Source organism: Ascaphus truei, chromosome 3 (assembly GCF_040206685.1).
Source record: "Ascaphus truei isolate aAscTru1 chromosome 3, aAscTru1.hap1, whole genome shotgun sequence".
NCBI classification, from domain to species: Eukaryota; Metazoa; Chordata; class Amphibia; order Anura; family Ascaphidae; genus Ascaphus; species Ascaphus truei.
The window spans coordinates 117,958,239-117,971,622 of NC_134485.1; the positions used below are offsets into that span (position 1 = coordinate 117,958,239).

Sequence of the window (13,384 nt, forward strand, 5' to 3'; positions counted from 1 at the left end):
GATGCTCCTAAGTAAAGCTTTTTCCCATACAACTTCATAACCAATTCATTTTAGTCTAAGAATTAGCATGCTATACTACTACGACCTGTAAGTCAATAAGCCACTATTTACAGTAGTAAAAGAAAAAATTAATGTAGTTAACTGTTTTCTGTGTACGTCAATGATCACCATCATCTATTGTGACAAGCCCAATGATAGTTAATAAATTCAATGACAGTTGCTTAAAATACTTCAAGGAAAGATCTGAAATTGCATTCACCTTATTCTCCTGAAGTACCCTTTTCCTTAAATGCCTCTAACAGTTTTTCTCCTTTGGCAAAAAAAAAGCTTAAACACCCCCACCCCTCTCCTTCTATTTCTGACATTTCACCTCTTGAAACACTGGTCTTCAAACACTTTCACATCAGCTGCTGCCTACCAGGCTTTTTATTTGAAGTTAATTAGAGGCGCATGACAGCTTGGTGAACCATTAAAACTGCATTGGACTTTATTCCTACACTGCAGCTTTCCCCATAAAACCACTACCCGGCTTGACATTTGAAGTTAACTTTGGAGGTTATGGAAGAAAGGTACATCTAGCAGATGGGCACAGCAAGAATCGCATTGCCATAAAACAGAAGAGGTCTTTTGATAATTGACTAGAAGATAGAATTACACATGGTGGACTACAGAAGAAAAAAAGCAAAGATCTCTTTGTTCCAATGGTTACTTCCATGTATTGACAGTAATGTAAGAGAAGAGAATGTAATTTTGTAGTGTTTTGTATTCATTATTCAACAAGCTTGAACATAGGCATCTAGCTATATATATATATATATACAGTATATATATATATATATATATATATATATATATATATATATATATATATATATATATACAGTGTTCGACAAACCTATACATTTGCTCGCCCCGGGCGAGTGGATTTAACCCCCGGGCGAGTAAATATTGGCCCAAGCAGCACACGTTTGGTACTAGGTGGCGAGTAGATTTTTTAGTGTGGCGAGTAGATTTTTTGGTGATTTGTCAACCACTGTATATGTATATATATATATATATATATATATATATATATATATATATATATATATATATAAATACACACACACACACACACACACACACACACACACACACAAATAGTCGGTACCGTTCTGTGGCTAAAGAAATGCTTTTATTTGTGCAAGCTTTCGAGAAACACTGATCTCTTCTTCGGCGATGTTACAATTGATTAAGCCGAAAAACTTTCTTGAAAACAAGGCAATTGGAATGTTATCTGTGGGTGAAGCCTACACCTCCCCCTGTGCAGTATGCGATTTCTGACTTAGGCCTGGGACATAGTAAGCACTTAGGTGCTGCTGCTCGCTCTTGCTTGCTGCCGCTCGCTCTACCAGGAGCTTTTTGCTGTCCTGGCAGAGGAGACAGCAAGCGCGCTTGGGAGGCGGGTATCACTGTGTGTGTGTCACTTGGTAGCTGTCAGTATGTGTGTGTGTGTCACTTTGAAGTGGTCTGTGTGTTTGTGTGTCAATGGGGAACCTGTGTGTGTGTGTGTATATGTGTGTGTATATTATATAATATTTTAAAAATTAAAAAAAAAAAGACATGTGAGAATAAATTATTTATTAACATTGTGCAACTTTGATAAATATATTCACGCACGCGCGCACACACACACACACACACACACACACACACACACACACGCGCACACACACATACATGCATACACACACATGCACACACACACACGCACACACACACCTCTGTGCTGCCTCTGTCTTGTCTGGTAGTGCCGGACCGGCTGCAGACCCATTGGATGGGAGCAGTCACGTGACCGCTCCTCCGCTTCCCCGAGCGGCAAATTTCAAACTTGTCTGTCTCGGGGAAGTTTCTCAGCTTCCGCACGCATCAGCACGCATGCGGAGGGAGAAACTATAGCCGCGCTGATAACAGATGCAGGGGCTTTGTGCATCTGTTCAGCGCGGCTCAGCGACGCTGAGTGCACTATGTTTGGGCCTAAAGGTGTTAAATGGTCCCTGAATGCTTGTGATGTAAGGGAATGTGTGTATGTGAGCGTGTGTATGTATGGACATGTGCATGTGTGTACATGTGTAAATCTAAATTAATAATGCGCCCACAGTGTGTACAGTGCTTTATAAAAAGTATGTGTGGAAGGGGAGTGTATAACAATGGTGTGGGTAGGTGTAGAAATGTATGAGGGTGTTGCATTTCTGTTTGTGTGTGTGGCTACTATGTAGTCCCTATTGGTATATAGGGATAGAATTACATAGTACATTTGTATGTGTAAGAGGCAGGTGTGTGTGTGTGTGTGTGTGTGTTTTTGTGTGTGTGTGTGTGTGCATTCATATAACACAGTATTAATAGACATAGGCTTTAGCACTCATGGAAAGAGAGTTCTCTTGTGTCAGGGTAGTTGCTCATTAAGCTGCAGTCTCAGTTTAGGCCACCAGTGAGGGTCCTGAACAGGTTCATACATTTGTATTCATGTAACGGTCTCTCTTTCGATGTTCTAAGATTACCTTCGAGTATGGCCACCTTCAGATCGTTCATCTTATGGCCAGAGTCACAGAAATGTTCGCTGACAGGACTGTCTGTTGTTCCGCGTGTGATGCTGTGACAATGCAGATTCATTCTCTTGTTTAGCCCCTGTCCCATCTCACCTATGTAGTAGCAGCCCCCTGGGCATTTCATGCACATGATTAGGTACACAACATTGCTGGAGGAACAGGTGAGCCTGCCTTTCATTTTGTACTCTAAATTCCCGTGTGGTATTTGTATTGTGCTCGCTGTGTGGAGCATTGTGCAGGTTTTGCATCTTGCGTCCTGGCATGGTCTTTTCCCGCATTCTGTTGTATTGTTGAATACTTTACCCCTCGCCATTTCCTTGAGATTGAGGTTGTCTGTATGATAATAGGGTGTTTCAGGGAAGACCGGTTGCAGTCTTGTATCTTCCTGGCGAATGGGTTGTAGTTCCCTGGCGACCTTGCGGAAGGCATTCCATGTGTGGGTTATATGTGACCACCAAAGGTACCCTGTTGCTTGTCTCTTTCTTTCTGTATTCAAGGAGATTTCTTCTTGATATTCTGGGAGCTTTTTGGATTTGCTGGTCTACAATTCATCAGGGGAAAATCACTTGATGCAAAGAAACTAGTAGGGTGAATTGCTAGTGAGAGCAAGCAAACACCATACCTCTACATTTGGGACTCAAAGACATTGATGCTGACAGCTTACTCCTCACGGTTCCTGTTTTGGTTTATCCGATCTGGCACCCATTGCACATGCGGATTGTTTCCGGAGGACACTAGGAGAAGTGACACGATACCCGAGTTCCTGCTGGACGGTGGCTCAGAGGGGTTTTGATCGTGTCCTGATCGTGTGCAGTGGAGAGGCGTGTGAGCAGAGCAGCTGAGTTCCTGTGTTTGGTGCATGAGTATTACTCATAAAATGCTCTTTTATTCATGTTGTTTGTGAGTTTTAAATTGTTGGACTTTTTTGTATATTAAATGATATTTTACATTTTGCACTAGGATCGGGCGCTCTCTTTTTTCGTTTTTTTTACACACACACACACACACACACACACACACACACACACACACACACACACACACACACACACACACACACACACACACACACACACACACACACAATATCTTGCAGTTAAAATCTTTACACATGATTTGTTAATCATGGTGCTTATGTTTCAGGAACATCAACTGCATATTGCAGAGATGCAAAAGGGTAGTTACGGTTCAACTGCAGATTTATACATTGTTACATACAAATGTAAAACCCCAAATATTGTTAAGAAAAGCTTCTAGAGCGATCAATACCCTGGGAGTGATGATAGAAGCTTTAGTCAATAGACTTAAAAGCGTAATGAAGTTCTCAGCTGTGTGTGACAGTGTGTACATTTAAAGGGGTAATCTCTCTTAGTCCCAACGTGAAGTAACTCCTGTGACATGTTTAAGGGGTCTCATCTGGGTAATCGATACATTTATTTCGTCAAATCAGACACCTACTGTATAAGTGTGTATAAGTGTGTATATATATATATTGTACGATGTTCCTCTGTGTTCTGCAAGTCCCCCCTCCTCGCCTCCCCTGATCTTTATATTAGCTCTCCGAGAAGGACAGTGTGGGATAAGAATAAAGAAAGCAGCACTTGATTAACAAACACTTCCCCTTTCAGAGATCCCAGAGAAATTCAACTAGCCGACTATGTGGGATAGCACCTTTAACAGCCCCAAGACGTAGTTATTACGTCACAGGGGTCTGGCACTCCAGGAGCCCTGTGCAGTTGTCTTGACGTCATTCGCAAGGAAAGCTTGTTTTTCAGCTGAGATCACATCCTGCATTCCTATGGAGCACAGGATGCCATCTGCAGTGAAGGGAAATGGAAGAGGACTTCTCTTCCATTTCTGGGTCGCCGCAGTCAAACGACCACACTTTGCCGGAGGAGCCGTTGTACTGTAATGCTGCGGCCATTCTGGCCCTCAAAGGGTTAACACGGGTTAATGGACATAAGATTTGGTGCAGTCTTTACCTTTCCTTCCTTAATTTTTGTTCCAATAATTTGTCTTCTCTGCTGAATAATTTCAATCAGTTGGTCACTTTCTTCCATCAGCTTTGCCTCTTGTCGTGATGCATTTACCTGTGGATCAAGTTAAGAAATGTTAGAATGTAAAACTATTACTTTCATCTATCACGTTAATTGTAGGTACAGTCCGCAAAAACATACACATTGATGAATCTGCCTATTTACCAGAGTCTTCCACATCATAATAATAATAGCATGTTCTTGTATAGCGCTGCTAGTTTGACGTAGCGCTTTACAGAGACATTTTGCAGGCACAGGTCCCTGCCGCGTGGAGCTTACAATCTATGTTTTTGGTGCCTGAGGCACAGGGAGATAAAGTGACTTGCCCAAGGTCACAAGGAGCTGACACAGGGAATTGAACTAGGATCCCCTGCTTCAAACTCAGTGCCATTACTCACTGAGCCACTCCTTCTCCATAACATTATCGTATAATCCACATTCAATGATGTTCTAAATGACGAAGTCTCACACAGCATATTGCATTTGCAATTAAGTCTATTTTTTCTAATGAATACGTACTTTAATTAAAAGCATTAATTAAAGCAGCATCTCCCCCTCCCCTTCCAACCAAAATCAAGTATTTATCTTATACCTTACAATCAGCGGTGCGCAAACAGGGGGGCGCGAGACTGCCGGCCGGGGGGGGGGGCGGGTTTTACAGAAGGCACTTAAATTAAGTGCCGGGGTAGCTGCGAAGGCCTCTGTAAACTGCACTTACCTTGGCTGCGACAGCTTCTTAGACACGTCGCCATGGCTACGTGACGTCATGACACCGAGGTAAGAGGAGGGGGGGGGGGGGGCGCGGAGAGAGGGGAACTGCCGGCAGGGGGCGCAGGGAAAAAAGTTTGCGCTCCCCTGCCACATGAACCAGGAGGTCACAGGAGCTGAACGGCGGCACTCGAACCTCCGGGGATTGCCCCAATTACATACAGTACTGTAGATGTATACATTCATTGTGGCCTCTAGTTGGTCACAATTATATAAAACAGGTTTGGAAAAATCCTGAGCACCTGGTCGATGCTGTGTATACGCACCCACAGCTGATCTGACCTGTGACTGCCACGACCAGCAACATCTAGCCACATCATGCTTTGTTAGCGCAGCTAACTGAGATTGTGTGTGTTTGTACCCGGCTGCAACTAGGCACAAGTCAATGCATGTATCTGCTTCTACAGCTCTAAGTCCACAAGTTCACTTATTTGTGCAAGGTGTGAAGATACAAATGACAAAGCAAAGTGGCAGCCCAGCCTCCTAACGCTGTACTACGGGTTTTAATATTTTTTTTAGAGGCGCTGAAACGTAACATGCTACTGCAAACAATACAGTACAGTATATTCAACCTCAAAAGGTAAATAGAAGACTGACTTTCATGTCACACAAATATTTGTTTGCAGAATTTTTCTTTTGTTAACCTCCAGGATTACCTCAGGGAGCAACACGATTAGCTCATACAACCTACAAGTCTACAAATGTCTGAATCCACCTTCCCATTACTCGTATGTGTGAATTAAAGATACACGGCACATACATTCTAAAAGTGGATTGGTCAGTGCTCTTGTTAGCTACCAAGCAGACCAGTTTGGGGACTACAACAATGCAGTCCATGCTGATCACCATTTTTGTAGCACTGACATTTGGACTTACTTATCTCTTCTATTCCTTTGTAATGCTGGTATAAATATATATTTTTACCCATCTGATGCTCCCTTCAGGAGATAAAGGCATTTGAAATATTAATTGTCGAGGAGGTGAAAATGGAGCTCTCCCCAGAGCCCAGTGCGGTCTAAAGATTACCATGGTAACTTCAAAAGGTAGAGATGACCCCAAAAAATCATCATTTTGCAATGCGTAAAAAGGTTTTATTTTTTAAACAGCAGGGCATTCTCAGTGGGCAGGATTCTATTAGGAGTTACAATTATGCAGGCTTTTGGAAGGGATTGCCGCTTTAAACAATCATTAGAAAAACGGAAATTAATTTTTATTTAATAGCGATAAGACAAGAAAAATTATGCGAGTCATAGCTTAAATACTATAGAATGATGCACATTTAGAATACATAAAGCATCAATTCAATGAAAGTCACATTAATAATATATACAGTATATACATACAGTACAGTACATACAATCAAAAAAACAAAGGAAGGACAGGCACTCCAATCTGCAAAAATGTCAATTTTAAAAGCTCAACGTTTCGGCCCATACTTGAGCCTTCTTCAAGAGCTCATATAATATACAGTGACCCTATTTGTCCCGGCAAAAATCAGGACAAATGTCGCGGATGCGCAGTCGGCGCTCGCTCATTCACGATCAGAGCTTGCCAAGCCGGCCAGCGCCGATTGTGGATTGAGCAGCCGGCAAGTGCCGGTGTGTGGCCCACAGGATAGGAAACTGGGACGGCACTCCAAAAAGTCAGGACAGAGGCCTAAAAGAGGAGCTTAAAATCGAAGTGTAGGAGCTGAAACGTTGACATTTTCTAATCATTTTTCGTGGCTTTATGATAAGACCTGGTGTGCCTGCTTCTCTCCTGTACTGTATGTACTCATTTTTGTTGCAGCATTCTGCACCCAGGCAGCTTATTTTAGAGGAGTGCAACAGGAGGCCGAACTAAGTATTTTTGTGCCCGGGGCCAAGTTCCACCAACTGCTCCCCTCACCCATTTCTTTTTTATTATAGAACCAAAGGAAAACAAAGAATCCTGTATTTTTCAACTGTATTTGTAAATCTTTAGTATCCTCTCTCTCACCCTGTCGCCCCCTACATCGGTCCCATTTGCTCTCCCCCCCCCCCCCATCACCATTCTATCACTCCCCCAGTCTCTCCCACTCCCCTCTCCCACACGTCTCTTCCACTCCCCCTGCGCCTCTCCGACTCTTCCCCCAAGTCTCTACCTGTGGAGCAGGGAGACGAGCGTCCATCCTGGAGACAGATACCAGAAGTTGTGACTAAATTCCGGATCCTACTACTTCGGCGAGCACCACCGCCGCCCCCCTCTCTACTGCCGCCATCGTGCTCCCTCCTCCGACCGTACGCCCACCTGCTCCTTCCTCCGCTGCTCACCTTTGCACGCCTCCTCGACCTGCGCCCCCTAAACTGCTGCCCCCAGGGAAGCTGTCCCCCTCGACACCCCCCCCCCAGTTCCGCCTCTGTATATATACGCACACACATAGTAATCTCAACAATTTGATACAAAAAGTAATTATACAAATGTACAGCTATGTGATTTTAAACATGAAAGTGTCCCAAAAAATACTAGGAACAAATAAAAATATTACTTCTTTATAGACCTTCCCGACTCCTGTGTGATTGTCAATACTTCTGATATATGTCAGTGCATAGGGAATACCAAAGTTTTAGAAAAGTAGTAGCTCAGAGAGTATTGACACTAACTCTAAAAACACTAACACTGAGTTTGAATCAGCGGAACCTGGTTCAATTCCTGGTGTCAGCTCCTTGTGACCTTGTGTGAGTCACTTTATCTCCTTGTGCCTCAGGCACCAAAATCATAGATTGTAAGCTCATGTGGCCAGGCACTGTGTCTGTAAGAATCCTAAGTATGTCCTCCGCACTATTTTGCAATTGTGAAGCTCTTTGAGTCCCATTGGGAGAAAAGTGCTATATGGAATACAATTATAAAATTAGTATTATCCCCAACACTATTGAGAATTAGACCACACTGTTTTTTTTTACTTCCATATTATTGGTTGTGCCTCCGATTTTGAGGATATATATATATATATATATATATATATATATATATATATATATGTATATATATATATATATATATATATATATATACACAGTATATATAAATATATATATGTAAATAAACAATTGTGTTTGAACATTTATGAAAATGGATCAAATTTTTTCCTTTCCTGATAATTTCATACAAAGATACCATTCAACAGTATGTACCCAATAAAACCTTCTGTTTTATTATACTGTATACAAATGCCTAGTTTACACAGGTGTCATGAACTCGGCTACTTTTCTTAGTATGTTTACAGTTTAAAGTTCCAGCAGCATCCCTGTGTATCCTGTATCCCTGGCCAGATAATGGCTAGCAGGAACGGTTACAGAGATTATGTTCGTTAGTGCAAATGAAGCTGGGATTCCCCAATATAAACAAAGAGAAACCCCATTCATTTCCTACCCTTACAGTCTCAACTAATTAAACCATCTATACTGGACATGGGGCAAACTTAATCTGAAATGTGAATTGTACCACTTGGTAATTTACTACAGGAGTCGGTGGCCATCTACCAGTGATTTACAAGAGAATTGCCAATGGGCAAATATTTTAAAGAGCAACAGAGTTGCAACAAAATACTGTGGCAGATAACACATTACTACACTGTACAGTCACATCCATTTATTTGATTTTGGTCCTGTGAGCTATACACAACATTCACAGGTTAAATAACCTGCATATCACCTTTATATGCATAAAAGGTTTCTATCCCATAGCACTAATTAATAAATGCAGAACATTCTGTAATATTGAAGTCTTCCTTCAGAATTTATTTGACATATGTTTCGGTGAAGGGGTTAACCAGGCTCACTAATAAAAGTTCCGCCCATTTGGTTACCCCTGATCCGTGTGTTGAGGTCCTAGAGTATCAGCACTTGGACCCAGATGTCAGAAATGCATTACTGTGACTGGGTGCAAATTATGCGACATTAAAGATTTGTGTTTTGCCTTTCCTGGGGTGCTGGGACCGGGAGATTTCTAGGCTGTAAGTTTCAGGGTGGGTTTGCCGGAGAAAGTCTTTACAGAATGTGTCTATGTATCAGGGATCCATAGTGCTGGGATACCCAAAACGTTGGATCCGGGAATCAAGTGAGATTCTCGGATACAGCCAAGCAGATTGCTCCAGGCAAACTCTGACTCTGAAAAGGCTCTTACGACTCACCGCCAGGATTCCTGCTGCAGCATCATCCAGACAAGGTAAACAGACATGTATACCTGCAACCATACACGGGGTCCCTAGTATAAGGAGAGGTGCCCAGATACATGCCCAGGTACCCTGGACCTGATAGGGGTTCAGGGGGTGCTCCAGCTATGTGATAAAGCCGAGAGTGGTTTCTAGTGTGTAGAAAGTTTTAAAAGCTATTTCTAAAGTGTGCCAAGAATAAGGCTAGTGAGTGTAGGCAATATATCCCCTCACTCAATCCCTGACATCAGAATAGGGACTTACACATTTTATCACACAAGATACAAGACACAGTATATTTTATTAAAGAGTTATGTTTAATAGGTATATGTACTGATAGCCTGTGAATGAACTGTGGGATTTCCAAGTCATGAATTCTGAGGGACCAGATGGCTACCAAGCTTGGTGCCTATGGGTCTGTGCGGAGTCCAGACTTGAAAGCCTCAGGGATGCTAAGGTGTTAGAACAGGAGTTCTGCTTGAGTACCGCATCCTGGGCTAACACAGGGCTATCCAGCCACCATTTGCAGAGCCCAGACTCTGTGGAGCTTGGACAGCTGGTGGGCTCAGTATGCAAAGAGACAGATGTGCCAGGTTGGCGCATGCCCCTTTGCAGAATGAGAAAAGGTGCCCACCTGACTTTACAATACCGGCAAATCAGTGATTGGCAGGCAGGAGAATTCCCACGCTCTGATAGGCTGTAGAGGTTTGTGAATGGGACACTGAAACCCATAAGGAGCCTTCCAGCCAATCAGGAGCGCAGATTCCAAGCGCCAAACCATCAGCGGCAAATTCAAAGATGCTCTGTACTGAAAAGACGCAAGCAGGCTTCAAAGATTTTGACCCAAGAATTTTTCTAAGTCCCACTTCTGAAGAACGTAGTGGTCGCTTCTGGCATTGCATGCCGAAATCAGATCCAGGACTTTCGTGAGTACCTACCGGTCATTGGAAAGAGCTCCTATACAGAGGTCATTTTTGTGCATTTCGTTTAAATTATAGTTTTGTTCGTTAGCCCCGTTCCCTGTAAGTGTGTTAACCCTGTAAATTGTGTTACATTGTGTGTATGTCTTTTCCAGAAATAAATTACAATTTATTTTACCTCCTTGCTTTGCTCAATCAATGATCCCGGTATAAAAAGGTGTTGATAAGCCTGGTCTCCCGTGACAACCTTTTCCTGTGACGGTTTGCAAATTTAGACTTAAAGACCAAGCAGCGTAAAGTATGATAAAAAAATCTCACGGAATAAGCACTGCTTTTATTAGCTGCTAGTTTAAAGCAGTAATCCCCCTAAAAATGGTGATGAGGTGGGGCTTGCTTTAGAAGATAATTACTGGTCAAGCTCTCAGTTTTCCTCCTGTAATATCGATCCTGGCCGCTGTCACTGACCAATAGGAAGTCGCAAAACAAATGACTACTGGCCTGCGGGACGTAGTAGACTTGATGGGTAATAAGTTTACCCAGAACAGATCACAACCACCTTTACTGGTAATTATTTGAACAGAAAAAAAAACACAGTTCAACTCAGCAGACCCATCTGGTTTCAAATCTGTAAGAAATTATTTACCAAAAATGTATCTCTAGGAGGAAATTGCTGCTTTACGGCTCATGCCTGAATAAAGCTGCAGAGATTGTGTTATAGAGAAGTTTGTAATGTTTTTACATTAATATAATCTCTTGAACGGACAACAACTGAACGATCTAATTAAAAAAAAAAAATTGTGATAGAAAAAGTAAACTCAATTTTATTATAAAAATAAGTACAATCACATAGGACAGGACGTTAAAGTACGGCGTCTATGAATTTGCTGATCCGCTGATAGAAAATAAGTATTTTCTATCAGGGGATCAGCAAATTCATGATGGTAAATTCTATTTTCAAGAATGGTGCAGGCAAAAAAGCTTGGTAATGTTACCATAGCCACATCCAGAGTATATATCAATGATATATTACAATGCATCGTGTCCTACAAACTGACAGCATCATATGATGACTAGCTAGTATTATATTACCGTAAAAATAAACAAACGATCCAAAGTAACATAAGTCACTTTAGAAGTCATCAAAACAGAAAATATATATTTTAATATATATCTATATTCAGGGTACCCTTCTGTCTACCCCAAGAAGTTTCTTTAATCTATTTGTCTCTACCACCTCTTAAGTACTTATTCAGTTCCCCCCCTGAGCCTACCACCCCCTCCAGCTTCAGAGCATGAGCGGTTTGATTTCTTCCCGCTTGCTTTGATCTGACATATAGAATATTCCACTGAAGTAATTCCTTTGCTGCTGTGCTATTTTGGAAACAAAATGCTTAACGGGTTTTGTGAAGACTGTGTGAATTCACTTTGGGGACCCCTTAAGGGCTATTAAAGCAACAAAATGAATGATTGCTGGGTATTTGCTCAAATTCTCAAATAGATGCAAAGGACTTTTGGTTCTGGCGCTCATTAACATGTTTTAATGAATTCTGCGTGAACCTCGGAATCTATGCGGTACTTAAACCAACAATTAGTTTCTAATTGAACACAAATTTTTAACCTGAATTCATTTTCTAATCCAAATGGGGAACAGAGCAAAATGTCATCATCGTATCATTATATGGATCACCGGCCCCCAAAAATATTTACGGTTATAACCAACGGTTTTCTTTGCATTTTAATTGTTTTATTGGATACCAAAACATTATGAATTTGATGGCTTCAGTTATGTCTATTCTTGTGCAAAGTTCAGTTAACCTTTTTGGGCCCCAAGGAGGCATAGGATCAATAAAAAAAAAAGGGGGGGGGGGGGAGCACTGCACACCTTATCAAAAACATAGAAAACAGAAATGAGATGAAAAAAAACCTAATTGAAATGTGATATACCCTGGGGGGCTCTGATGGATGTGCAAGTAGTCAAAACACATGAAGCATCAATAAATGAAAACAGGTGTGTATGTGTGTGTGTGTATATATATATATATATATATATATATATATATATATATATATATATATATATATATACACACATACATATATATATATATATATATATACACACGTGTGTTTTATTTTAATAAATCAGTTCTGTACTATGAGAAAATACTTGTAGCATTTTAAAAACAAAAAGTGTTTTAATGACCTTTTTAATGTTTCTAATGTAGGAAGCATTTCCAAAGTGACAGCCCCTTCCCCTTCTGATAGGCTCTGACTCTTGAGCCCCAACCTCTCTCTAGCAGTGCACCAACTGTATCTAGTAACTGCCCCGTCAATCATATTCCAGGACTACATTGCCCAGAATGCTGTGCAAGAACTGAATTAAATAACCCGGAGCAAGCGATCGATCACAGGACAACGGATTGATCTGCAGCTTAGCTAAACACTTGTCAGTGTGCAGATTGTATTGATGCACATATTGAATGGGAAATGTATTTATTTATTTTTTAAACGGCAGCTTGAACTGCAGCTTTAAGAGTTTTAACAACTTGCAAATAACCTCAACGTGCAAATGTAGAAACAGCAACAACAACAAAAAACATGACTGTGGCAGGGTAAAATGTCTATATCCATTGTCTTGGTCTTATCTGTAAGGGAATCAAAAAGATATACTGGTTTATATTTTTTACACCGTTATTCATACCAATATTTAAGAATTCTCGTCATCATATTAGTTCTGGACAAGTTAATTGAAGGTTGAGAAGCCATCTAATGCAGTGGGGTTTGTAACCTTTTAAGAACTGCATAACTATTCCAATGTTAGATATCGACTTAACCGATTCACTTAAAATGCACTGAGACCATGGAACCCCAATCAGTTAATCCTATGTCCTTAACTGTACT

The 13,384-nt window shown here is 41.3% G+C and overlaps 1 protein-coding gene across 7 annotated transcripts in view; it reads right to left on the minus strand.

Moving 5' to 3' along the window:
- The window catches only part of MID1 (midline 1), a 463,742-nt gene that overhangs the window by 49,333 nt on the left and 401,025 nt on the right, over positions 1 to 13,384 (minus strand). For all 7 annotated transcript variants that reach the window (XM_075589406.1, XM_075589407.1, XM_075589410.1 and 4 more), the window contains one exon: positions 4,571 to 4,678. In XM_075589406.1, the coding sequence (XP_075445521.1) occupies positions 4,571 to 4,678 (108 nt within the window). The remainder of the gene's footprint in view (positions 1 to 4,570; positions 4,679 to 13,384) is intronic.